The sequence below is a fragment of the Centropristis striata genome, chromosome 19, assembly GCF_030273125.1.
Source record: "Centropristis striata isolate RG_2023a ecotype Rhode Island chromosome 19, C.striata_1.0, whole genome shotgun sequence".
NCBI classification, from domain to species: Eukaryota; Metazoa; Chordata; class Actinopteri; order Perciformes; family Serranidae; genus Centropristis; species Centropristis striata.
The window spans coordinates 23,393,501-23,421,229 of NC_081535.1; the positions used below are offsets into that span (position 1 = coordinate 23,393,501).

The window sequence follows — 27,729 nt, forward strand, 5'->3', positions numbered from 1 at the left end:
TTGTTCAGGACGGAGGAGCCGTGCCGTTATGTCGACCAGCCGTCGTTGTAACAGTTTGTAGTGCCCGTTAAACCGGATTTAAACGCCAGTGGATTTTTTTTGTTTTTAATCGTGCTAGTAAAGGATCTGTTTAGATTCGCGTTTTGTTCGCAGCTGTGAAGTTTAACGAAGTAGAAGAGGTTTCGGTGGATCCATGCAGACTCGGTATGTAACGTTCAAGCTAGCTAGTAAATGTTAAAAAAAAGTGAATAATTCAACAAATTATGCTGTTTGTTTGGTCGCTACGACTTCCTAAAGTTAGTTAAATTAAATTCAAGCTACTTTCTAACGTTAGCGTTGCGATAACTTGCACATCTTTTTTTCCTTTAAAGTTTTTCTGATATGATCTTAAACTAGTTTGTTGTGTTGTCTGCATCGGTGTATAAAAGGCAACACAAAACGGCAACTTTTAGCTAACTCTTGTCGTAATTTCTTCCAGCAGATAGCTAATTAACGCTAGCAGATAATGTTAGCAAGCTGACGTTTACTAGTAGGCTAACTAAGCTAACCATCCTGGCTCCTCCACATTTTTCTTGTAACGTTGCTGCGTTGGACTTGTTACAAAAACTTTACCAGAACATCTTGCAACGACAAAAATCTACAAATTGCTGGCAACACGTTTTGCAAACATATCAAAAGCTTGCATTTTTATTGAATTGTATAACAATTGAAGCGTTGTGGATTAAAGCTGTCACGGATAATGCTACTGGTAGCCATCAGATGCTGGCTGAGCAGCACTAAAGCTGACCCAGTGTGCTAGAAACCATTTAAAGGTTAGGTTTACCATTTAAATTGACCGTATTACTTGCCTAAGGAATTATTTCACTGTTGTGACAGTTCTTTTTCCACAATTTCATGCAAAGAGAGAGTGGTGCAATAGGCCAATAAACAATTTGATTGTAGAAAGGGATTTAATGTTACAGTTCATTCATAAAGTATGCAAATGTTTCAAAGGAATCATTTCAAATCATTTCAAAGGAAATGTGATCTGCTACCAACTGGCCATGTGGCATTATAGTGTTTTAGATGTAGTATTAGGTAATAATATACTTTAAAGTAAGTGCTTGAAAACTAAAAAAGAAAATAAAATAAAAATGTCTGTGTGCTGTAAATAACTGAGTTAGGCCAAGTATTAAGTAGGCTTAGTATTTTTTGTAATGTAAACATTAATATAAATTCTTCCCATACTGTAAAAAAGCAACAGTGGCTTTTTCTCTGATCCATCACTCAGCCTTAAATGTTTTATACAAGATCTTATTTAGTAAATTTTAGTTCACATCTGAGATTGTATGTGAGTTGTGTTGTAATTGTCTTATGCAATGTGTTGCAAATGGCCTCATCTCTCATCTTACAGGTCTGGATAGCATTCTCAAGATCGCAGCTGCAGGCCATTTACTGATGGGTACATACTGTGAGGCGACACACCAACAGACCTGCAAATCACTCGGAAGAGACAGAAACTGTAAAAGAATGAAGACGAGCTAGATAGAGTTGTCTTCTAAGAACTGCAGAAGGTGTTCTTGGCAGTATACACATACAGTTATTTGAACTAGCAAATGTGTACCTGGACTTGACACATAATCAGAGAAACCTGAAAAGTAACTTTGGTTTGAGTTTTCGAAAGAACACAAAAGTGACAAAGTGATCAATATGAGTGCTGAAGGATATCAGTACAGAGCGCTTTATGACTATAAGAAGGAGAGGGAGGAGGACATCGATCTGCATGTGGGGGATATACTGTTGGTAAGCAAAGGAGCTCTGGTGGCTCTCGGGTACACTGACGGACTGGAACAGAGGCCAGATGAGATTGGCTGGCTGCCAGGCTTCAATGAAACCACTCAGGAAAAAGGGGACTTCCCTGGGACATATGTCGAGTTCATCGCGAAGAAGTGGATCTCTCCTCCCACACCCAAGCCAAGGCCCCTCAGACCCTTACCTGTAGCTCCAGGTGTCTTCAGGGGGGAGACAGACTCCGACTCAGAGCAAGGTGAGCTTAACAACACTTCACAGCAAACTGTATAACGAGTAGAGCTTGTTATTTTGATACTGGTCTATATCAGGGTTCAGCTTTAATGGGTGATTTTTTTTTTACTTGCCCAGTCAGACAACTGGTTCAGAAATCTACTTGCCCAAAGTTTGTTTTTACTTGCCCGTATAGAAAATTACATATCAAATAACAACAAAGACTAAAGTGAATTGCCAGGTTTAATCTTTAAGTAAATAATCAGAACAAGGACATGGTGTATCAAAGATGCAAAACAAGAAACATGATCAATCAATTGGTTAGCTGGTATTTATTTATTTTCTTCACGCCATTTTTTTTTCTTCATGGGTTTCAGATTTCTTCAATATTATAGATGCAAAGGAAGCACTAAGTCAGATTTCTTGCGGAATAATTGTATAACATGACATGTACACTTTAACTTTTTAGACAAGTATGTTTTAGGGCTTTTTACCAATAATGTTGTTTAGTTGATTCGTAGCCAGTGTCTTTTTTCCCCCACATTCTTCACCTATTCAAACACTTCAGTGACTACTTTGAAACACACAAAGTACTGCGTGCTACGTAGTTAATGTTGTGGTTATTGCCAGTCTACTCCACTACTGTAAACATTACACAACTTCCTCAGGTAATAGTTTTAGCGAAAGCTCTTTAGTTTCAAATGTTTGTTGTGACTAGTGCATTATTGTTCTTCTCTATGCCAAGATGTGAACAAAACATGATGACTTTTTAATTTTAATAGTTAATTAATCGTTTTATTGCAAGGTCCCTTCACTTGCACTTATTGTGAAATCTATACTTATCCAATATGCTATTTAGTCAGCTAAAATGAAATGTACATTTTTTTAATATGTCTGAAACCTTTGTATGAAACCAATTATATATTAGTTGCTTGGTGTTTGTGATAAAGTATTACAGTATGTAAACACTGGACACTACACTGGCAGAAATTTCCCATTATGCAATGTGGTAGGGACAACAATGTTCAACAGCCAATTAAGGACAGTTCTATAACATCGATAAAGCTTCAAAACCAAAAGTTCTAGAAGTTTATCATACTTTGTGGCAGCAACTGCAGAATCCGGTAGAGCTGAGGTTAGTATGTGTTGCCATTAAGATTCTCCAACAGGCCAGGAGACCTAAAAGATTCTGAGCACTGCTTATTAGTGATAAAGTGCATTGAATGCTTGGTTTATCCTGAACTTTCATACATCCTGTGGCTTTGATCAGTGAGTTGAGTTTCCTCTGTTGTCATGAAGATTTTTTTAGTTTTTATCATCCAACTTAAGTGGAATTTTGCTCACGTGATAATGGCTTGTGTAGGGAGAGCCGCTGAGGTCCACTCAACCTCTAAAAACATAAATAACTCACAGATTTGGATTCAGGCTTATAAAAAGTGTGAGAAAATTGCTGATTTTGCAGAACAGTTGCGGTCTTTGACAACAAGTGGCTCTGCCCTGAGCCATACAGCTGCACTGGATGTGAACCAAGCTCAGTCCCACAGGACAAAGCTGGCGTTTATCCAAGCTATAGTACACCAGAGCATATCGGACCAGCCATATGTTACCCGTGGATATCATCTATGTTTCTCAACAAAGCCACATCTTAAGGGAACATATTTCCCTTGTCAGTGTTGAAGAAGGTGATTAGATCACTGTATAGTGGTCATTTAGGCAAATTGCTCTGAAAGCTTGGGGGCAACAGTTAGGCTAGTTCCATTAGAGCAGGGAAAAAAAGGCCTTCCCACATTATTAAAGCTGTCTTATTTTCTTGTTTTAGATTGTTAGCTGGTCATCAACATCTTCTGTTTGTTATTTTGCTGCGATCAGCAGCGGATCTCAGACTATATTCAGTGGTTGAAAACGCTGGCTTTAGCCAGATGCTAAAGGTAATTGAGCCCCGTTATGAAGTACCCTCGCATCCGCACTTCAGCAAAAAAATAATTCCAGACCTGTATGAGCAAGCTAAATCTATTGATAACGAAGACTTGTCAAAGGCATGTGCAGTAGCACTCACGAAAGATGGATGGACATCCAGAGCTAACGAGAGCTACATTACTGTGACTGCCCATCACATCACCCCGCAGTGCTGCTGCACTTTACTTGTTCAAGGGTTTTGTTAAAAGCTGTTAAGCTTTGAGGAAGTTATTTTTTTTATAGTATTTAATACATTTTTTGTTTATTTGAGAATATTGTATTTATTGAAAAGCTTATTTTATATATATTTTGTTTACTTGAGAACATTTTATTTAAATTATCACCAGGCAGAACTTTGCAATTGTATTCTATTTTTTATTTTATTTTCATATTTGTGTAATATCACGATAACTTGTTGGTTTGCAAGCAAAATATATTTGTTGTTTATTATTTATAAGCACGCAAATAAAAAACAAGCAAATTTTGGTTTTGCATTTTGTTTCCATACTGTACTGAAAATTAACCGAACCATGACCTCAAAACCGAGGTACGTATCGAACCAGGATTTTTGTGTATCGTTAGACCCCTAGTGGATGCATGAATGTACCTGGTCGCAGCTTTTGCAAATTCACCTTGATTTGTCATGATAATGCACTTCATGCAAAAACCACTCGTATGAACATGTGATTTAGGAGAACTTGATGTGTCCACCAATTTTCTTGTATTTTATATTTCTCTTAGGCACAAATGCAAATTTAGTGGGTAGTGGAGTTGTGTGCATTTTTTTACTAACAAGTTGCATATTGAGCTACTTTGGTATATTTATCTAAGCTTTCTCCTTTTATATAACTTTTTCAAATTGCTTCAAAGTATTCTTACATGAGGCTCAGTGTTACAACTAGCTTAGCAGCAGTGTAACCCCACTTTTGTGCACAGTGAAGCGGATAAAAATAGATTAAATCAATTCTTTATTTAACTTAAAGTGAGATTGTGAATAAGTTTAAACTTGGACCGTTCCTTTAATGCAAGTACGATAAGTTGCTAAAATATTTAGTGCCATCTAGAAGCAATAAAAGTGAAGCCTTACTGTATTTATAGCTTCTTGTTATACTTTTTTTAAGCCAGTGATGTGAGGAAAGCTGTGTTTAGCATGTTACGGTGACTTTCAACATGGTTGCATATACAACGATGACGCTTTTGAAATTGCAATGAGTGTTACTGCTGAGCCGCAACCATGAACTGCAATTAAAACTTGCATCTTTTTAAAGACACTGCGGCTTTGCACCAGTGTGCGCTTAAGGCTTTTCTGCTCACCTAAAGAGCAGCTGTAGCTGCCAGGTTTCTCGTTTCTGCCCTTTGTGGTGCGATTGTGAAATTCTTTGCTGTGGTTTTGCAGGGCGAGCGAGGAGCTGTATGAAGGGGGCATGTGTTGAATAGCTGTGTTGTGGTTGAGTGGCAGCACTGAGCCTGGAGCGAGTATGAATGTAGCACCGGGAGAAGAAAAGTTTCTGTGTACTGGGCTGTGGGAGAGGGGGGAGAGAGAAGGGGCCCCGAGGTTGTGGGTAAGGGAGAGGGAGAGAGAGCCCCTGTGCTCGCTGAAGGGTCCGTGCAAGGGATAGTGTGCAAAGGGATCAGGACTGGAGCAGGGCTGGGGGCTTGGCAGAGGTGGCGATGCAGGCGAGGGGTGGAGGGAGGGACCCGGGCTCTGCATGCTCAAGGGGGCTTTGAAGAGGGGCTCTGCAATGGAGGCAGGGCTCTTGTTGCTCCCAGAGTGTTTGTGATTTATTGCCCACCACCAAGGGATCTCACTCCCTTCCTCCTACTCCTCAACTTTTTTTCTCCTCTGCCTCCCCCCCTCCTCCTCCCTTTTTAAAAAAAAAAATGTTTTGATAGTTCCTACAGTCAGATCTGGTAGGGGGAAAAGAGGTGGAGAATGGAGGGGCCTCTCCTCTCTGAGCCACAGGGGTTTACATGAGCGCAGCAGATGTGGAGAGGGTGAGGGAGAAATAGAAGGCAAGAGGACCGGGCTGGGAAACTATTCCGCCTCATTCCGGCGCTCAGCCTTTTTTTTTTTTAAACATTAAAGTGTTGCTCCTTTTCTGGGCCTCTCAGTTGAGAGAACATACATGTGTGAGGGCCCGCCAAGAGAAAGGAACTCAGAGATTGAAATCCCCTGAATGAAAGTCCCTCTAAAGGCTTGATTTGCCTATTTGATTGCCTATAGAGGTGGGGAATTCATTTTTAAAAGCTGTCTTTTTAAGCACTTTCATTACTCAGAGTAACAAAGTAAGAAACTTAAAGTACTTTTGCATCATTTAAATAACTATGCAAAGAAAGAAAGTGCTACAAGTTTAGTGACCTTGTGGGACATTAGATGGTTAAATGTTCACCGTTCTTTGTGTATATATATAATTGTTGATCTTCCAACAGCCACTCTTACAGGGAACATTCCTTTTTAATGTTTGAGATAAAAGTGTGAATAACTGGTTGTTACTCTGCATGCTCCCACAAGGTTCAGCCGTACATGCTCGGGCTTGTTGAAGGAAATATTTGATGCCATCGGGCTTCATCTTCTCTTCTTTCGTCTCATCATGTTTTCATGTAACATTACATGATATGAACACTTTTAATTTCACAAGAAACATATTTTAAAGCTGTCTGACTTAAGTATATTTAAAAGGCAGATTCTTTCATCTAAAATAACTGACTCATTTTGGCTTTGAGTAAATCCAAAATGTGGATTTTATGAATATATTTGTTCAAAAAATATATGGAACATGTGGGTTGAAGTAGTAGTTTGACACTCGGAAAGCAGCTTCGGAAGGAAGAGAGCCGTCTATTCAAAGGAGACAGTTGCAGAGAGAGTACTCTGCATAGCTGGAGATTGAGATAATGTAGTTCTCCTTCTCAGGGCCTCTTTCGTACTCACACTGACATCTGCTGTATTGAACACTCTGTCAGTGCTGTCGATTTTTTTTCTCTGCTAAGAATTTACTTCTCTCTCTTCAACTGGGCAGCTCAAGCTTGGGTTTCAGATTGGTGAACGTGCACTTTTTTTTCACCAGAAAGGAAAGTCACATATCACCAAATCCATCCAAGTTAGAATGAACACAGCAGCACTGAAGTTTTTGTTTTTATTTTTTATAAGTTTTTTCTTTTATTTGCTCTGATGTTCCTCTGTGGGGCTAATGGCAGCTGGGGCCAGGAATGTGTTGGCGCTTCTTTGGTGGAGGGCTGCGCACAGACTGCATGGTAGACTGATTTGTAGCTTTGTGATGAATCAGTATTGTGCTAAGTGCTGATTGCAGTAACTTGGTGCACAATGCAACTGGACAATAAATGCTTTGCACTCTGAATGGGACCCTGCCGATCGCTGTTTCACACTGTCATTGTTATCAGTGTACGTGCTGCTGGCATGTGGCTAATTTTTCTAATTTAGATTATTTAATACCAGGTTAAAATGTTCTTCTGGGGTAAAATTATTTTAGTCACATTATAGTTGCATATTATTGGCTTGTAATGTTGACAGCATTAGTTGAGAGAGGCGAGAGTGACAGAAGCAAATCCACTGGCTGCGAACGTCAGACTCAAGCTGGATTTAAATATATTTTTGGCCTCATAGTTTCCAACGCTGGACCGTGTCAAAGGGGAGCGTTATTTTAAACCTTGTCATATTTTTTTTTGTTATCCCTTGTTTAATTTACAGAATGTAAGGTGTTCTTTTTAGTTTCTTGGTGGTTGTTTTAGCAGCTTCTAAGTGCTAATATTGTCATATTAGCACACAGACTCATCCTTCTCTTACAATCCTCGTGGGGAAAAAATGAAAAGGAAAACCTTACCTTGGTTATGTCATTGGGTTTTGGACAGACATTAAAGATATTTTCAAGATATTTAAAGCTGCATCACCTTGCACTCCCAGAAATTGGGATAGACCTTTTTCGCTATTTTCTGACATTTTAAAAGACCAAATGATGAACCAGTTATAGAGAAATTAATCTGCAGATAAAATTATAGTAGTTAGTTGCACCCCTTACTTATAAACTTTTTTTTTAATATGTTGCTATTCAGTGATGTAACCAAGAAAAGGCTCAATAATAAAAGAGGGAATAGTAAAATCAACACTGTAATTAAATTGTTCTTTCTCTCCCAACTGCCTTAAGTGCATGAATCCAAGCAGGAATTGTATGCATGAAAGCGTGCATAACTGTTTCATTACTTGATTGTGTGCAGGGACTGGAGTCTGAATTGGCAAATCTTCTTTACTAGACTCAGAGCATGTCTGCCAGCAGGATTAAGAAAGAGACAGGGAGAGAGAGAGAGAGACAGGCTGATAGACTTGAAGAATTGGTGCAATAAGACGAGGTGAGATTAGAGAGAAGCACAAAGTCAAGGGGACCAAATATGTCAGGTGTTTGAAAGGGAGGGAGACAAGGTGGACGAGGTGTGTGTGTGTGTGTGTCTGTGTGTGTCTGTGTCTGTGTGTGTCTGTGTCTGTGTGTGTCTGTGTGTGTGTGTGTCTGTGTGTGTCTGTGTGTGTCTACATAATGCTTTGAACAACACAGATAGCCTCAGTTATTTTTTAACCGCAAACTTATTTTCCTAGATTGGGTCAAGTGCTGGTCAGATAAATTAAAAATAGAAGCACATACTTCACTAAAGAGCTTTCTTGTTGTATCTCAATGTGCCAAGCAAAGAAAAAGAGCAGTTGGAGCACACCCTTTCAGTGCAGAACTCCCATGACAGTCGCACAACTTTAAACAACTATCACTCCCTTCTGTCATACCAGTGGAAGTGCAAGATCAAGATGATAAACCGAAAGATATGGCCTATTAATGCCTTTCTGAGATCATCTGCATGGTCCAGTGCCTGCACTGATGAGGCCGATAAACAAAATGTGTGTACAGACATATATGGAGGCAGCCATGTCAGTGTGGCTGTGTAGCCAACATCTGAGAATCCACTTATTATGATATAAGAGTTTGATTCATTACAAGGCCATATATCATCAATTAAAAAAATAGTAGTAGTGTATAATACACACCACTTAATGCATCAAATCGCAGCAAAAAAAGCAATCAGAACAGAAAATGCATTGCTATTATGTTGGATAACTACATTTGCATTTATCCAACATAATAGCAATCCTTCCTTCAGCTACCAATTGTTGCATTTGAACTATCAAATAAAAATCTTTGGTATTTTTTGAGAAATACTAAATTATTACAAAATGGAATACTGTGATGCCAAGTTGATGCCAAATGTGTTAATTCAAAATATGTCATTGTATCAGAGAAATGGCTAAAACTATAATAAAAAATGATATGGCAGACAATTAGAAAAAAGTATTTTTTTGGGTGCATAGACCCAATGCTTCAAATTCAGTGTACTGTGAGAGGAACATTAAACTTGAAATGTGACATTTTCATTAAAATGATATGTTGTGTACTTGATGGTGTGCAGCCTGATGTAATCCCAATTCACAGTTACTTGTACATCAGGAAACTTTGTTTTTTTTGTGTAGGTGTTTCAGGTGATTCACTGACAGTCTGCTCTTTATAGGGTTAAATGTCCAGCTGTAGCAACAGTCTCTTCATTGGCTGTTGCTTAACTTTTGCACTGCATCTTCCACCCTGCAGGAGGAGACATTGCCTGCCCTTTTTTTAACTTCCTTCAGCTCAAAGCTTCTATCAGTCATTGGCTTCTAGTGAAAGCATGTTAAAGCATGTTTTACTTGGAAATGTTAATGAAAAATCTTGGCTTATCTGTATGTTATTAAAGGTATGAGTAATTCTTGAGCTTATCAGCTGCACCCTTTTCTTGTTGCTGCTGTAAAGGCAATCCACCTTAGCATTATAATGTGTAATATATATATTTTTTATTAGAATGCACTTATTGCTCAATAATGTGCAGTCATGTGTGGTGTGGTGTGATATGCATTCCCTGGGTTATTAGTTTTTACAGGCGTGCCTCAGCTAGACTTTTTTCCAGACGAGAAGAAATGGTACAACCTGAAAATGCTGGTTACTTGAGTAGACCCTCTAAATTTATCTGAAGTGTGTGCTATCTTTAGTGTGTCGGTGGTGCCCCACGCCTGTCCTGCCCGCAGTCTGCAGTTTGTACGGTTCAGACATACCGTTTTCAGCCGGGGAGATTGTCCCCCCCCATCACCACAGCAGCACCAGTGGCAGCTGCATCGACTTCCTCGACCTGCGGCTGACTAACTGACTGTCTGTCTGAGGCCTTTTGGGATATCATGAGAAGGTCTGCCAAACATGCAGGCATGTAGAGACAAGTTCAAGGGGCCCCTGTCTCCGTACTCTCTTTCCTCAAATTGCCACAGAAACCAATTTGCAATTTGTGATGCGTGTAGACCCTCGGCTGTTCTAAACAGAGCAACACAATGGTAATACATTGTGTTATTACAATAGGAGCACTGAAGTAATACAAAGATAATTGTTTAGTGTGTTTGTTGCATTGATTATAATTTGGCTACTAATTCAGGTGTGTCTGAACGGTCACATCCCTCCAGAGTAGTGCCATCAAAAAATCTCCATTTCAATATATACTTAAACCCCCCCCCACAAAAAAAACAAAAACATTTGAATATAAAAAATGTTTATTCAATTATGGGTGGAAAAGCATCACTACTGGGGTTGTCTACCTTGTGCATTCTGGGTTAAAAGTCTTAAAAGTTTGGACACTTGATACACTTATCATTAATACATGATAAGTGTGTATACACTTGAATACACATGAATACACTTGAATTTGAAAATACTCCTGGAAAAGTTTTTGATTTTCAACATCTGGTATTTCATGTAGTTTCCCTCCTAAAAACCAAAAATCTTAGTATTACTAAGTACACATAACTTTAAATATATCTATCTATGAGTGTTAAGTGAACACAAGACAAGACTTTGTCTTGTTTTAATCCCTTACTCTGGAAATTGGCAAGCATTAAAATATCAAAACATAAAATCAAAGTTAATTTGGTCAGCTAGTAAATTAAACAAATCATCAATATACCATTATTGCTGTAGGTATACATTAAATCTGATCCATAGTTTCAGCTACACTTAAGTACTTAAAGGGAATAAATCCCATACACCGTTTATAAATAGCTATGAAAGATGTGGTTACCTGTTGGCTCCACAGCAACAAACAGTCTATTATCATTGCTTAAATGAGCTTAGCAGATGTTTCTGAATTATTTATGTGTTTATATGTACATGTTTCCATGGTTATTGGCTCTTGCCAGCAGGGGCATGTTGACCGCTTGATCTTGTGCCAAGGCATCTCAGAAATCATCACTGATGGCTCCAAACATGTCTGCCATATTTCGTCTGCCACTTGATACAATTCCATTGGTGCCGAAACTATCACATCGTTGACAGTACCAAGAAGCAACTCTATCTCCAGGCTGACCTGTGCCACTCATAGGTTAGCTGCAGATAGAGTTAATAAATACACAAAAACCTTTGGATAACTTTGAGGGGTTTTCTTTTCATGGCAGTTGTCACCACGCTACTGGAGATATGCTATGCAGATGACTCTTTATTGTTGCGTGTGTTGCTCTACAAATGTTTCAAAGCATTAACTATTTACAAAATTCCATTTTTAAAATCTCTTACATTTGTTATATTTAACAAAACTAGCTTTGGGGTGTTGTATTTGGGCAATTTTTCATAGATATGAACATTGGATGGGCATGTTGGGGGTTTAAATTTAGACTCAGGTTGTGAATTGAGTTTCTCAGAAAAAGGTTGGCTGGAGAATGGCAGCCGTGTTGGATATCTTGTCTGGGAGAAAGGTTACACTTCCAAGGTGTGCGATGGCAGCACTGCGTGTCTCAATCTCTATTTAGGGAAACTCTGGTGTTCCATCTCAGAGTTCACTGCTTCTGAGAAAACCCCCTCCCCGCTTTGGCAGTTCCACTAATGTCTTCCAGATGACCAGTTGTCCTACATGGGGTTTTGTGTGTTCTGTGGTTAGAAGGACTTTGGTAATCCAGTTTCTTCACACGCAACATGCCAGCCTGTGTGCTGCGCTGGCCAAAAAGGATGTGGATTTGGATGAAGTGGTTCATTATTTGCTTGATTGAACACTCTGTGGTGGAAGAGGGTAGTTCCTTTGGTAATGAGCAGTGTGCATGCATCAATGGGGCCAGTAGATGCAAAAAAATTGGAATAATTTGTAAAGTAGAAAGAAAGAAAAATATGGCCACCAGAAAGGGTTCCATTCATAGTTTCTGAGCATTTTGAAAACTGCAGACTTTGGTGTTGAAACAGTTGAGCCTTTCAGAAAAGTGCCCTTTCAAAATACGCCTTTGCAAAGCCAAATAAAATCCTTGCCAACCCCTTCCTCCTTTCATGTCCACACCTGGGTGCAAAGTTCTGAAGGAAAAATTAGGAAAAAAGTCAGACCTGGCTTACCTCATATCACAGGGTATTTGCTTAGTTCCACAAAACTCCAACTTGAGTGCTCAGCACCTCCTGTTCTTGAATCAGTCTGTTGTAAATACTCACCTTTTACTTTTGAAGGAAGTCCTTTGGTCTCGTACCTGCTTCCTTTTTGAAGTTCTGAGCAGTTTATAAGTCGTGCACCTAATCAACCTTTGCTGTCTCACATGAATTGCAGGCATCACCACATTAGTGTTGATTGTGTTTGCCTTTTTTAAAATCCTGGGTCTGTAGTTAGTTTTTATCATCTTTAGTCAACTTCTTGCTATTTCTTTAAAAAGTTTAGTTTGCTAAGATGGAAGACAACCATCAAAATGGATGGAAGAATAACCAGAATGGCAAAGGCTCAGCCAATGATCAGCTCCACGATGATCAAAGACAGTCTGGAGTTACCTGTAAGTGCTGTGACAGTTAGAAGACGTGTGAAACTAATCTATTTACAAGAATCCCCCGCAAAGTCCCTCTGTTAAAAAAAAAAAAGGCATGTGCAGAAGAGGTTACAATTTGCCAAAGAACACATCAACTGGCCTAAAGAGAAATGAAGGAACATTTTGTGGACTGATGAAAGTAAAATTGTTCTTTTTGGGTCCAAGGGCCGCAGACAGTTTGTGAGACGAGCCCCAAACTCTGAATTCAAGCCACAGTACACAGTGAAGACAGTGAAGCATGGTGGTGAAGCATCATGATATGGGCATGTTTCTCCTACTATGGTGTTGGGCCTATTTATCACACACCACAAGTTGGTTGACTCCATGCCACACAGATGTGAAGCAGTTATAAAAAACTGTGGTCATACATCTATATATTAGTTTAGTCATTCACAGGATTGCTAAATCCTAGAAACAAAAAAGTTTGTACAAAATAGTTTTGTGTTTGTAAAGTCGACGGCAGACACTCCTATTTTTTTTTAACACACCCCTTTCAACTAATTGCCCAATTGCACAGCCCTAAGAGCGTGCATATAACGAATGCTGGGTCTTGTTGGTTTTCTGAGAATCTACTGCACCTACTGGTACCTTGTTTGCCATGTAGCAGTAAAAAATATACTTAAAACCTGGATTAATCTGGTTTGTCACATTGGACTGCTATTATTTTGAACACTACTGTGTTCAAGGTAAGGAATTTGCTAGAATTCAAAGTATTTTTGAAGACCATAACCCAAAATTAGAAAGTAAATGGAATTAATAGAAACGTTTGTCGGCATACATTGAGTGTTGTCAAATTAAATTGAACATTTTATTCAGTTGAGACTATCCAGCACTGAAACATTTGTCATTTTAGTCAACATTATTTCTCATAAAACATATATCTGAGGAAAAACACCGGTTGAATGATAAAGAAATCAGCTTTGGAGAAATTTCTCACCCAGACATGGATTATGTTCTGATTTGCATACTTATTTTGAAACAGCATGATTCAACAACCTCCTGATTACTCAACTTGTTCTGCCAGTGTGGTCCTGACATGGTGCACGCAGCAACTGTTGTATTAAAATAAAGTGGTCTGTAATATTCTGACCCATTTTTTCTCAACAGCAAACATATTAGGTCATCATTTTCAGTGATTAAATTAACACTGCACCACATTTCATGTCACAGGAGCATTTCATCAAAACTGATGACAAGCAGACCAATTAATTTGTGTACGTGTAACATTGACTATTTGTTGTGCTTCATCTCTGCTCCCTGATTTTGCTGATAAATCTTACCTCAACTGTGTACAATATAAGCCCAGTCATTGTCACTCCTCTTCTCCAGAAAGAATTGGGCCAAGTGAAATCCCCTCAGAGCCATTGTGTTTTCAGAACAGCCAGAAGGAAGAGACAATAGATTCTTAGTCATGATTTTATCACCGTTCAGACAAAGCTCTTCTGTTCTTCCACGCTATGGAAGTTAGGCATTTTACATGTGTGAGAAAAATTGTTCATAGGTGTGGCACAGAGACAGTATTCCCTCCTACACTGCTTGTGTTTCTATTGATGCAGCATCATTATTTGCAGTCATCCATCAAAGGAATGCTGTGAAAACTAACAGCCCTGTATTATAAACTGCTAAACAGAGAAAAACAGAAACCAATCAAAATAATTTTTCAAGCATTTTTCAAATTGTATATTGCATACTTTTAGCTTCTCAACTGTTGATTCTTGCTCAATCTAAGTAATACACAAGTATTATCCAATTGTCTATTTTCTTTATCTCGTATTATGTTTTGGTTTTGAAGGGTTGTGATTTATATTTAGGGACATTTTATTGAAAAAATTTATCAGTTAGCATAATAAGTTGCAGCCCTACTGCTTGTAACAACTTCGTATAATGAAACCTGGTGTAGGCTGCACTTGCATTACTCTCAAATGCCATGTCATTGATTTCACAAGGGAGAATGCGTTATTGTTTGCATATTATTGTATCCATCATGTGCCAGAAAAAAGGTATCACAAGACAATGCATTGACAGTGAAGAAGTACTAGGAAGCAGCATTTAGTCCTTTAAAAATCACCTTGGTTGACAGTGTGCTGTTTTCTCCTCCAGGCTGGTGTCTGCTGGACTTGACAGAGCAGTTTTCACTTCCAGAGACCAGTCCGCCCCTGATGGCCAGACTGCTGGAGGCTATTGAGAGGAAAGGTGAGCTCGACCGAGGAAACTTTCAAGTCTTTCATCTTGACATGCAACTGCACTTGCATCTTTTTTTTTTTTAAACCACATTTAACTGTGCGTATGTGCCCTGTTACTCAGAACCACATGAGCAGAGTGCTGTTAGTTTTCTCAGTCAATAGATGTAATGATTTGTGTTTCTGTGATTACTTGCAGGTCTGGATAACCCCACTTTATATCGAACATTTACTGCTGGTGGTGGACTTGAAGTCAGACAGTACTTTGATTGTGGTAAGTAGCTTTTTTTTTATAATCCTGTATGAAGCCAGAACATTTCCTGATAGCTGAGCTAGAGACAGATGAAAAAAAAGAGGAAGTCTCAAAGAGTAACAAAAAAGACTGACGTAAGTGGTGGTGGCGATGAACACAGATGAATGTGTGAGGTGACCGAAAAAAATTTGTGCCTGTGCATAAAGAACAGAATGTACTGTGGTTTCTGAGAGCTTTATTGCAACATTAATGCAGCAGAAATATTCAGTAAAACAAATACTAAGTTAAGGTTTTGAATGCAGGACATTTACTTGAGTATTTTCACAGTGTTGTATTAGTACATTTAGCGAAGCAAAGGGTCTGAATACTTCTTACACTATTTGTTGAGTACCGGAGGCAAACACTGAAGTTAATTTTATTGATGCTGTCAAAAAAAACAAGCCAATCTCTCTTCACTGCCTTACATATGAGGCACCGCTTCTCACTTAATATACTATTAACTTAATTTCCAGCATGCTAATCTACTCTAAATTGTTGCCACATACTTGCACACACTCTTTGCATTGAGTTTAAAATTATCCTCTGTGATACCTGGCCAGAACTACTGGTAATCAAGCCAAGTTGCAAGCTAGATAAGCCAGCATTACCAAAGTGACAGTGGACAGCCAGGGTCAATCAAATCAATTTGATCAATTGCAATACAATTATTAAAGGTCACACATTGCATCATGCAGGGTCGATGCAAAAGGAAACATAGTCAACTTGTATGTTGAGGTGATGAGTAAGCTGAGGCTGACCTAATTTGTTTTTATTCACTAATGTATATTTTAACCAGCATTTGGTGAGTGCTAAGTTTGGACCCTGCATGATCAAGTTCTGCAGATTGGAATTAAATATTTCACTGTGCACAAAGGAGTTTTGGTTTATTATTTATTTATGTGCTTCAGATCCCCCCTCAGGAGACCTGGATCAGTTGGAACTTCCAATCCTGTGTGATGGTCTGCGCAGGTACCTGCAGGATCTTCCTCAGCCGATCGTCCCCACTGCAATATGTGCTCAGTTGGTTCACACTGCCAAAGGTGAGAGCTGACATCATGTACCCTCTGCTATTGAACATTCAGTACTTTGAACACAAGACCTCATCAGTGGAAAAATGTCAAAATGTAAAACTTTGAGTATACTGTAGCCATAAAGTGTTTAATTGGTGTATTTTGTCACTTTCTCTTAACTTAGTTTCTGTCTTGCTTCCTCTGCAAGCAAAGACACACTTCTCACACATTCTGTTCTGTAGCACTGCATTCTCTTGCTGTCACATGGCCAGAAACAGGATATCTGTGGTTAATAGGAACTAAAACAAGCCTGAAAGTTTATCTGTAGCATCTCTAAGCAGCCAATCACCTGCCAGTGTACCTTACGCTCATTGTCAACCACACAATCTCTCTGTGGTTTCATAACCTAACTGCACATGACGCTTCTTTTTCCATCTCTTCATTGTTTAAAGAAACATCTTTCATTTTGTGCTCCGGTTCGACTCAGGCAGGAGCAGTTTTTTCACATCTGTCTAAGTGACTTCTTGGCATCTGTTTCAACAGAGGTGACAAATCCGGAGGAATGTGCCCAGCTGCTGCGTCGCATCGCCAGCACCCCAAGCCTGCCTCCCCAATACTGGCTAACCCTCCACTGTCTGCTCAGGCATTTCTCTAGAGTGTGCCAAAACAGCTCCAAGAACCTGCTCAGTGCCAGGGCCCTGGGCGAGATCTTCAGCCCTGTGTTTTTCAGACAACAGGCCACCAGGTGGGTGTTTGAGCAGCCGGATCGAGTCAAAGATAGACACTCAGGCAGCAGACAGACAAGTGTGCAGACTCAGTCATGCAACATTGAGACTCTCAAACATGCACACTTGCAGACACACACACACACGCACACACACAGGCACTCATGGGTTTTAGTTGCACACAGATATAGGTTGGAGTTTTTCTACTTACCAGCTGTGCTGTGCAATTAAAGAAGCTAAACCTGAATAACCATCAGATTGAAACCAGCACAGAGCAGCAGAGACTTCCACTTGCACTGTGAAACACAAACTTTATTGAACTTTACTTCTTCTTCTTCCCTCCCCTGCAGCTGTGAACCCAGCTTGGATGCTCACATCAAGATCATTGAGGTTCTGGTGACCAGCGAATGGAGTGAAAGTCAGGCAGCTCCTGGTAGTTAAACACAATTTTTTATACTTCCATCAATACCACTTTTCTTGAGGCAAAATATTTATTTAATAGCAAAATGCAAGACAGTTTAGAACTACATTGCTGCTGTTTGGTATGTAGTATTTGTTGTATGTTGTGCATGGACTAAAACGCTGCAGAATATGAACCGAACACCCTCAGACCTGAACTATTAATAGCTTAAAGAAAGGTGTTGAGACTTGCAACTGTTGCAGTTGTAGAGGGCCACAGGGTGCACTGTGGAGGTAAAATACTCACTTGTGGGGCAAGTTAAGACTACTTTACTATGTGCTGGTAACTGGGTGCAAGTACTTTAAATTTGTTGCAAAACGGTGGAATTTTTTGAATAAGTGCAACACCATTTCTAAAGCTTTAGCTGCAGAGGATGTCACTTTCTGGTTGTTGTTTTTTTTGGGTTTGCAAATTAACTTGTGAGAAATAGGTATTGTATTTCATATTTGCAGTACATGAAGGAGTACAAGGTTTGCACAGGAATATGTTAAATACAGATTGGTTTTGATGAGCTTGATGAAAATTATCGCTGGTGAATTTCCTTTGAACATTTCACCATGTAGGTGTGAAAACTGAAAATTGATAAAATCTTGTTTGACATTCTAGTTTTCTTCACAGGACAGATTTTTTTTTAACACAGGTTATGTTGTTAGTTGTCAAACACACAAAGTCAGTTTTCATTGGTGCAGTGGTCTGCATTGATGAAGCTCGTCTGGTCTGGTGTGTGTATGTGTTTGAGTGCATTGCATTGCGTGGCACAGTTATGTTTTTACAGTGCTAGTTAAAAGCCCGGTCCTTGGCTGGCCCAGAGGTCTGGGACTGGCTGTGGCTGTTTAAACGTTTTATTACCTGTTAGGTCTATTTATAATGTTCCCGTGCATGGGCCACTCTCAGCTGTCAGTAATTTGCACCTGCGGGAGTACTTTGGTGCTGGGGATGGATGGATGGATTGAAGGGCGGCCAGGCAGGCGGGCACCCTGAAACACTTTTTTAGTTATTTTAACACACACACACACACACACACACACACACACACACACACACACACACACACACACATATATGTAAACACAGACAGACATACGTTCAGGTGTGACAAACTGGTTTCAGTCACCTGTCTCGCACAAAAGAAGAGAGCAGAAGAATAGCCTACTTTGTAAACACACATGTACGGTGGAATTTTTTGAATAAGTGCAACACCATTTCTAAAGCTTTAGCTGCAGAGGATGTCACTTTCTGGTTTATTTTTTGGGAGTTTGCAAATTAACTTGTGAGAAATAGGTATTGTATTTCATATTTGTGTGTGTGTGTGCGTGCGTGTGCGCGTGCCTCCTCCCAGTTACTGCGTGCCTATTTTAAGTAAGCGACAAAGGCCCACTTAGATTTGGTTGGCTGGAAAGTCGGCCTGCTCCACAGAGCACTTCTTGTTAACTGAGAGCTGCTTCCAGTTTCTAGGGCCACTCTCCTCTCCCTCCTCCTCCTTCCCTCTCTCCCCTCCGTCCTCTCCCTCCGCCTGGATCTACACATGTCCTCCCTGCCTCAAAGTGCCCAGCTCAGCAAATATTTGAAACTTTGCAAGTTAATCATAAGACTGAACTCCCCCTGCCTCCTCGTTTACAAACAGAGAGGGAGAGAGGGAGTGACCAGAGAGACACGCACACACGCAGCTGGCACGAGCGGCTGCTTTTTACAACAGGCAGCACTGACACCAGATCAGCTACCGCTAATCATTAACTATCTGCCTTCATGCGAGCAGGCCTTAGCCTGAGAGAGTGAGAGAGAGAGAGAGAGAGAGAGAGAGAGAGAGAGAGAGAGAGAGAGAGAGAGAGAGAGAGAGAGAGAGAGAGAGAGAGAGAGAGAGAGAGAGAGAGAGAGAGAGAGAGAGAGAGAGAGAGAGAGAGAGAGAGAGAGAGAGAGAGAGAGAGAGAGAGAGAGAGAGAGAGAGAGAGAGAGAGAGAGAGAGAGAGAGAGAGAGAGACTTTACCACACTCTCAGTCAGTCAGCTCGACAGTCGCATGTTGCACCTGCCTCACGCAGAGCGGATTACCTGGATTTCATTAAGAAGCACATAAAGCCGTTACCTTTTTTAAGAATTAAAAAAAGAACAGCTTCTCTCAACTATGAAATGGAGCTTTACTGGAGGACTTGAAAGTATCTCTGTTGGATTTAATTTACCTTTTGGGAATAAAAGAGAAGCGACAAAGAAGAGATCGATTCACCAAATCATGCACAACTTGCAACGTAAGTTTCATGTTCTACATCCCTTTTTTTTTTTTTTTACTTTTGCCGTACAAAAGTGGAGGTGTGTGTTTCTACTGCTCCTTATGCCTTCAGGCTATAACATAAAGGGGCCCGCATGGGAAGAATCAGACACGAATACCACAGCTTAAGAAAAGAATAGAACAAGAATAAAACACTTTTGTTTCCTTGAAGTCATGGCTGTCGGCGAACAGTTTTGCCTCGGGCTGTTATTAACTATTCTCAGATTGCGGATAAAACTCTGAGGCAAGTTGATGAATCTGAAGAGCAGAATACAAATATTCTGATTTTACTCAATATTTCAAACATGTAGTGCACTGCCACAGTGGAGAAGAGAAAGTTCATATTAAATCGAATTCGTATATTAGACCTGATTATAATTCTTACATTAGATTTCATGAAGATAGATGCATTTAGGTCTCTGACTTTGACATTATACCACTTTTAAAATCACTGATTTGTAGTTTTGTTTTTTTACTTCTTAAGCACACAGACACCCAGTAACTGTTCCTCAGTTGAACTTAGCAGGACTGTGTTCCTCTTGAATCCTTATACCTTACCAAGAAACAGATCTATTTAAATTTCACTTAGGAAATCAGGGGAGTTATCTCTGTCATGCCGAGTGTCACGCTGTGGGATTACAGGCGTATTTTGGAGCTGTGGGTGCCGCTGACCGGGGACAAGCATTATACTTTAGCTGCGTACGTGCTGCTGCAGCAGAGCTGGCTTTGTCTGAGTGCCAGCAGTGGGCTGGACTAAACCTCCGCACGACACTCGCAGAGAGGAGGGGCCGAGCAACCTGCAGGAGAGCGAACAGCCGAGCTCGGCAGAGAGGGAGAGGATGACAGAGGAGGAAAGCGTGGAAACAGGCTGCAGCTCCTTTTTTTCTCTGCTTGTGGAGAGATGCTGCACATTTGCGTTTAAGAAGGATGCATACTAATGCTGGATCCTGCACAGAGAGTTTTTACCGTTTAGCTGCAGTGTTGTAAAGAATTAAAGCAGGGAGGTAAAAGGTACTGGGCTTTCAGAATGACCTCATCACTCTCAGGAAATGAAAGATGCAGGAGTGGTTGGTGACAGACCCCCCGTGTGATTGGCTGTGGTAAGTGATGTAACACGTTACTGAGCAGGCTGCTCTTAATGGCTTTTCAAATGGATGTTTAGGTGGTTGAATAAAAATCAGTTTGTACATTTTTTTAGGACATTCAAAATGCAAAGCTGCATTTCTGTAGAAATGTTTCTGCAGAGCTGTTGCTCTAAGCTTCTGTTAAGACTGGATTGTCCACATAAGGGGGTTTAAGAATTAGACATTTCTAGTAATCCATGGAGGAAATGTGATCAGATTGTGCTGAGAAGTGCAGAGGAAACAGTGAGCTGTGGTTGAGTTGGCAGGCTGCATTTTGCACAGATTGTGAAGCTTTACATTTTCTGCTATGTCACAATTGTAGCTGTCTGGAGAGTGAACGGTGCTTGTGGTCTCAATGAGCTGAGTCTTGCAAGGTCCATTGTAGCAGAAAGGGTGTTCATGCAGAGGGAGTGAACAAAGGCAGTGCAGATTTGTGGGATAAAAATAGCCCTGCTACCTTAGCTCTGCCACAGCTAGCTTCACTGTGAAACTAATGGCTTGTGAGCAGCTACTGCAGATATAAAATGTCTCTTTTTAGAGCCACAGCAGTTAAAATGTCTGATCACTTAATTATCACATGAGAATCACCATGGACACAATGCAAATCTGACTCTCTGAAATCTCAGGAAAACTGAGATTTAGTGGTCCATTTGTAAATACTGGGTCAATGATTATGATCTAACAGAATCTGGTTATTTAACATTAAAGCTTTATATTTTCTGCAGACCAAACCTTGAAGGGGAATCTATAATAGGCTGGGTGTTTAACAGTTTTGTTATTAAATGTGCTACATTAATTTTTAGCCTTTTCTCTCTGCATAAAAAAAAATCCACAATCCTGGTGGAGTAACAGTATTCATGATAGGCATGATTTTTTCTGCATGAAAATGAACATAAAAGGCCACACTGTGTGTAGTTGCAATGAGGAATATTTATAGAAAACTCCTTTTCTTGAATGAAATTCATTCTCCCTGACTCATGCTTCGTCTCCCCTCCCACTGTCTCGCTGTGACCGCCTCTCTGCTGGAGAGGGGCAGCTTTTTTTTTCTCTCATCCCCGTTCAATCAATGGAAAAAACAATGAGCGAGAAAGTCACAGAGCTTGTGTCGTTCCCAGCATCTGCAAAATGCAGGACTGAATTCAATGCATCTCAAATTTGGTATGCAGTTGAATTATCTGCAGTTTAAAAAGGGCAGATAAATGTTTTAGTGTAGATCAACAGCCTGTTAAAAAAAATTTTAATCCAGGGTGAGAACCTCTTTGTGAGAACATACAGTCTCCATTCAGTACTTTTATTTACATTTAAGATTAGCCAATTATTGGCTGCAATATTTAGCATTTTTACAATTGTCTGAGTTGTTGCTGGCTTTCATGCAGCCAGCGTTTTTTCGGTCACTTGTCACCACTCAATGTCCCGCCCATAGCACCAGGCGATTGGTTAAACCTCACAAGTGATAGCCTATAAACACCACCGAAGGATCCTGTGCTACAGATGACAAAGCTGCTCCAGTTAGTAAGCAGAGCTGTGTTTCCAATGCAAGGCAGTCGATATTGCTGAAGTTGCATGTACACACAAGTTTTGATTATCAGAGCTTGGGAAAATGCAGCAATTTTATAGACGACAAGTATATAACACGGCCTGCAGATGCCCATTCAGCCTGTGTTGGACCCTTTCATGGGAGGCATATCTCAGCTACACATCATTCCGAAAAGAAAACGTTTTTTTTTTGCAACATTTAAATAAATATATGCTGAAAAAAAGGGGGCGATCCCTAATTCTGTGTTCACTCCTTGTTCTCACAGCTCTACCTCCAAAGCCACCCAAGCCCACATCTGTGACTAACAACGGTATGAACAACAACATGGCGCTACAAGACGCTGAATGGTACTGGGGAGACATCTCGAGGGAGGAGGTCAACGAGAAACTGAGGGACACGGCCGACGGTACGTTTTTGGTGCGAGACGCCTCGACGAAAATGCACGGAGACTACACTCTAACTCTGAGGTGAGTTTGAACCAATTTCCTCTTATCAAACATCTTTTGATCTATTTTTGGCATCTGGTTTAACAGGTTTTGTTATATCTTTTTGCCTACAGGAAAGGAGGAAACAACAAACTGATCAAGATATTCCATCGGGATGGGAAGTACGGCTTCTCGGACCCACTGACCTTCAGCTCAGTTGTCGAGCTCATCAACCACTATCGCAACGAGTCATTGGCTCAGTACAACCCCAAGCTAGACGTCAAGCTGCTGTACCCCGTCTCCAAACACCAGCAGGTAAGACGGCAGCTTATAGTCTGAACTAGAAACACTTCAAATGCATGTTTAAGCAATTTAATTGTAACTTTTTGTAATAAATCTTTTCTCAGGATCAGGTGGTGAAAGAAGACAACATTGAAGCTGTGGGGAGGAAGCTCTGCGAGTACCACCAGCAGTATCAGGAGAAGAACAAAGAGTACGACCGTTTGTACGAAGAATACACCAGAACATCACAAGTAAGTACCATCACGAGTCAAACCACGATCCAGAACTTAATGTGATATTTGTACGACATGCACTCAATACCGTCTTTCGCTTTCTAGGAAATCCAAATGAAAAGGACAGCTATCGAGGCTTTCAACGAAACTATAAAGATATTTGAGGAGCAATGCCAAACACAAGAGCGGTACAGCAAGGAATATATCGAGAAGTTCAGGAGAGAAGGCAACGACAAGGAGATCCAGAGGTAAGACTGCCGTCAGTACAGTTTTTGTTTCAAAAACAAAAAGAAGCAAGATAAAAGTTTATAATGTTGAAATTAATCTTAAATGTTTGCTTTCAGGATTATGGGCAACTACGAGAAGTTGAAGTCCCGGATTAGTGAAATCGTAGACAGCAAGCGCAGACTGGAGGAGGATCTGAAGAAGCAGGCGGCAGACTACAGAGAGATCGACAAGAGGATGAACAGCATCAAGCCAGACCTCATCCAGCTCCGCAAGACCAGAGACCAGTATCTCATGTGAGCGCAGCACTCCCGGCTGATTCAGAAGCTTAAATCTCCAGCTCTCTGGAGAACATCAAATGAGATCTGGCCTGGTTTTTCTAACATTCTCTCTTTCTTGTAGGTGGCTCACCCAGAAAGGAGTCAGACAGAAGAAACTCAACGAGTGGCTCGGCATCAAGAACGAGAACACAGAAGAGTGAGTTTCCATTTCCATTTTTAACACAACACACAACAAAAATGCCTTTTCCCCCACAGCTAACATTTGTGTACTTTTTTTAGTCAATATTCTATGGTGGATGATGATGAAGACCTTCCTCATCATGACGAGCGTTCCTGGAAGCTGGGCAACATCAACCGACTACAGGCGGAGGCTCTCCTCCAGGGCAAGAGAGACGGAACATTCCTGGTTCGAGACAGCAGCAAAGCGGGATGCTACGCCTGCAGCGTTGTGTATGTATTGATTCTGTGTACTTTTATCAAACAGCTGTTAAATGATGAAGAATAGTCAGGAGCCCTTTATGAACATGAAAACAGGATTTGTTCCTCCTGCATATACCGGCCCTTCTTAATGTCAGCAAAAATACAATTTAAAGTTTATCTGAAGCTAACATGAGGCTTTAACAATCTGGAGGTAAACAAATCAAGTTGCTATCATCCAAAATTCATTACAACAACAAATCTGATACAAATGTGTTTAGGCTCTCACACTTTTATAGTAATTGACATGAAGTGTAGTCTTATCTTAATCTCTACGTTCATTAAAAATGTGTATAAAAAAGTCATAGTATGCCATAAAAACAGGAACCAGATTTTATTTGCTCTAATCATTTAGAGCAAATAAAATCTGTTTCCATGTACATTTGGCCACCTGACTGATCTTGTAATGTGGTTAAAGATGTTTTGTAATGGCGAGTGGCCATAAAGAACACTTATTGCCTGCGACCACAGAACAGCCTGTGACCATTGTCCTCTCATTACAGTGTGGACGGTGAGGTGAAGCACTGCGTCATCAACAAGACCCCCTCAGGTTTCGGCTTCGCCGAGCCCTACAACCTGTACAGCTCACTGAAAGAACTCGTACTTCACTACCAGCACACGTCTTTGGTCCAGCACAATGACTCTCTGAATGTGACGCTAGCGTACCCGGTGTACACCCAGCAGAGACGGTGAGGACCCGGATGTTTCCACATGGACACAAAGAGAAAAGGCCTCATGGAGAGTTGGAGATATATACATGTCCTCGGACTCCATGATTTTTTTTTGTTTTAAAGAAAAAGAGGCTCTGTTTGCGGAACTCAGACTTGAAGCTGGAGAAAACAACGCAATAAAGCCTGAAACATTTCAGTGACTTTGCCCGACCACGAGCCCAAGGCGAGTCTGAATGTAGATTTTATTTCTTTATTGCTTTTTGCGGGAGCACAGAATCAAGCAGAAAACTGCTTAACTCTCCTGCAGCAGAGGACATTTGAGGCCTTTTCCTAATGGTGCTTGTTCTTTTTCAAAGCTTTACCAGCCGGGAATGTCTAATCGCAACAGATGAACTCTTCAAATGGAACTGAACTCACCGGCCACAACTTCATGTTTCCACTTTTTTTTTTTTCCTTTCACGTCATCTTTGTGTGTGTGTCTGTGTTTCTGCACAAGTGTTTGTGTGTAAGTGGCTGTGAGTGAGTGAGTGAGTGTGTGTGATTGTCCATGTGACCAAAACTCATAGAATCAGGAAAATGTGTGACGTTCGGTGGGGCTGTGTAACACATTTGCTTGTGTTGACCGTTCAGTAGCAGACCACGGATCAGCTGATAAATGTAGCAAAATGGCACTTTTAAAGCAAAGTTTAATTTTTTGAGAAAGACTCCTATGGACTTTTAAAGAGAAGCGCAGAGAGGACGAGAATCCTGCCGCCTTCTTACTGTCGAGCATTATAGAGCAGAAGCAAACTTGATCTTAACTGTGGGCAGGTGAAACTATGAATGGACTCACTATTTCATGTACATATGTGAAAACGTGCAAAGTCATGAATCAAAGTGCACCATACCAAAAAGGATCAGTTCCTGTTTAGTCATATTCTGATCTGCTATGCAATTCTTTCTCCATTATTTCTTCAGAATTGTGTTTTATTCTGTTGCAACCCACGATATAAGCTTGTTTTATTGCTTGAAAAGTATCTTTTCCTGTGTAAATATCCAAGAGGATATTTTGTGTCAAAATGCCAAGATACAGTAAAAAAAGAAACTGCTTATGATTTTTTTAAAAAGATGATAATAATAGCAACATACACTTTATTATGAATTACTTCAACAACTGGTATAAAGATGGAAAAGATGAGTATTTTAATAGTCTTTTTTTTTCGCTTCAAACTAATGTTCTTCTCAGGCAGAGCCTTTTGAGTATTTGAGCTGCTTCAGTCACAAGTACTATTTCTTACAGAGCTACATGCAGTTCTTTGTTGAGACGGACAAAGAAAGCACTCAGAGAACAGGATGATGGGATTGTACAACCCTTCTTACTCATCACCACGAAAAAACAACAGTATAGATTTATTTTGTTATAAAATATATATGTTCCCACATGAGAATATATTAAAGCAGACTGGTGTTTTCAGCCATTGGATATTGTTATTAAAAGATCAATATACATTGTCCACTTAGTATTTTTCTGTATCAGAAAATCACTGTGTTTACATGGGTGGATCAGCTCATTTCAGATAGTCTTTAATTTCATATTTCAGAAAAGGACAAAATGTGCCAGTGGAATCCTTGACAGAGAGAAATTAGCCACAGCTCAACTGCTTTTTCTTTCCACATTATCTTTATTCTAGCTTTTTAAAAATCCAAGTGATCGGTACGTCTGTAAACCCAGTGGACTGGTAATATATAGATTTTTTTTTTTTTTAATGAAGTCACCAGAACTACCAAATTGTCACCCTTGACACGTCTAACAAATGTGAAAACGTACAATTTAAAGACAAAATGTCATAATCATATATATTTTGCGATCACACATAGATGTGATATTTTTATCCCCCAACCTAAAATGTACTCATGCTCAGCACAGCTGTCAATTTAAACTGTTTATAATATATATTTGTGTAACAAATTAGTTGTAAAAACAATAAAAATAAAAAACCTTAACCTAATGTAATGTTGATTATTGCTTATCAAATTTGACTCTTTGGCACAGAAAAAGAGAAGCCTCCACTTGTGTCACTTCCTGTCAAAATGAAATGAAAACAAATTAAGAAATTTGTCAGCATGGAAACATTTTATAATTTTGTTCGATGCATATTATTCTCCCCTCATGGCAGAACTGTTGTACAGCTTGACCAAGCTACTAAAATTTGTTTTAGATGTAACTGCCCAGATTGCTCATCCAAGATTAAATTGTTAGCACATTGGTAGTAACTGTCATTTATTCTAGGTTTTATTGGTTCTCTAAAGACATTTATTTTACTAGAAAATGTTATTTTCCTCCCCAACAGCTGCTGGCATGAACTTTTTGTTTCTTATTCTCAAAGCTATTTTCTTTTTTTTAATAGTTCTTGGACAAAATGCACCGATATTTTCTTTGCCCCAATTCTGGGTTGTATGATTACTTTAGGTGTCTTTTTTTATTTGAAGCTCATCTTTATGTGGTTGTCCCAGACATGATGATTGGATTGAGATTTACCAGTGTTCCCCAAGTTTTGCTTCAAATCTGTATTGGGCTTTGTTCAAAAGGAAATAAAACACTTCTTATAAAGAAAAATCTCTCTCTTGTTTCAGTCTTGTTATTGTAGCTACTATTGAAAGGATTACGGTTTATTTTTGTATTCTGGAGGAAATTAATCAAAATATAATTTGTAGACCAAAGA

At 39.9% G+C, this 27,729-nt stretch overlaps 1 protein-coding gene across 3 annotated transcripts; it reads left to right on the forward strand.

Moving 5' to 3' along the window:
* Positions 1 to 27,625, forward strand: pik3r1 (phosphoinositide-3-kinase, regulatory subunit 1 (alpha)). 3 transcript variants are annotated; one of them, XM_059357591.1, is made up of 15 exons: positions 1 to 204; positions 1,394 to 2,026; positions 14,945 to 15,037; positions 15,224 to 15,298; positions 16,225 to 16,356; positions 16,870 to 17,071; positions 17,402 to 17,484; positions 22,699 to 22,900; positions 22,993 to 23,173; positions 23,266 to 23,391; positions 23,479 to 23,621; positions 23,718 to 23,894; positions 24,001 to 24,075; positions 24,159 to 24,329; positions 24,860 to 27,625. In XM_059357591.1, exons 2-15 carry the CDS (start codon positions 1,690 to 1,692, stop codon positions 25,047 to 25,049), a joined length of 2,187 nt encoding a protein of 728 aa, XP_059213574.1. In that variant the 5' UTR covers positions 1 to 204; positions 1,394 to 1,689; the 3' UTR covers positions 25,050 to 27,625. The 3 variants fall into 3 exon arrangements, with proteins under 3 accessions (XP_059213574.1, XP_059213575.1, XP_059213576.1); XM_059357592.1 differs by lacking the exons at positions 1 to 204; positions 1,394 to 2,026; positions 14,945 to 15,037; ... (2 more) ...; positions 16,870 to 17,071; positions 17,402 to 17,484 and adding an exon at positions 19,510 to 19,752 and having other exon boundaries at positions 24,860 to 27,554; XM_059357593.1 differs by lacking the exons at positions 1 to 204; positions 1,394 to 2,026; positions 14,945 to 15,037; ... (2 more) ...; positions 16,870 to 17,071; positions 17,402 to 17,484 and adding an exon at positions 20,597 to 20,872 and having other exon boundaries at positions 24,860 to 27,554.
* Positions 27,626 to 27,729: the final 104 nt, after the last annotated feature.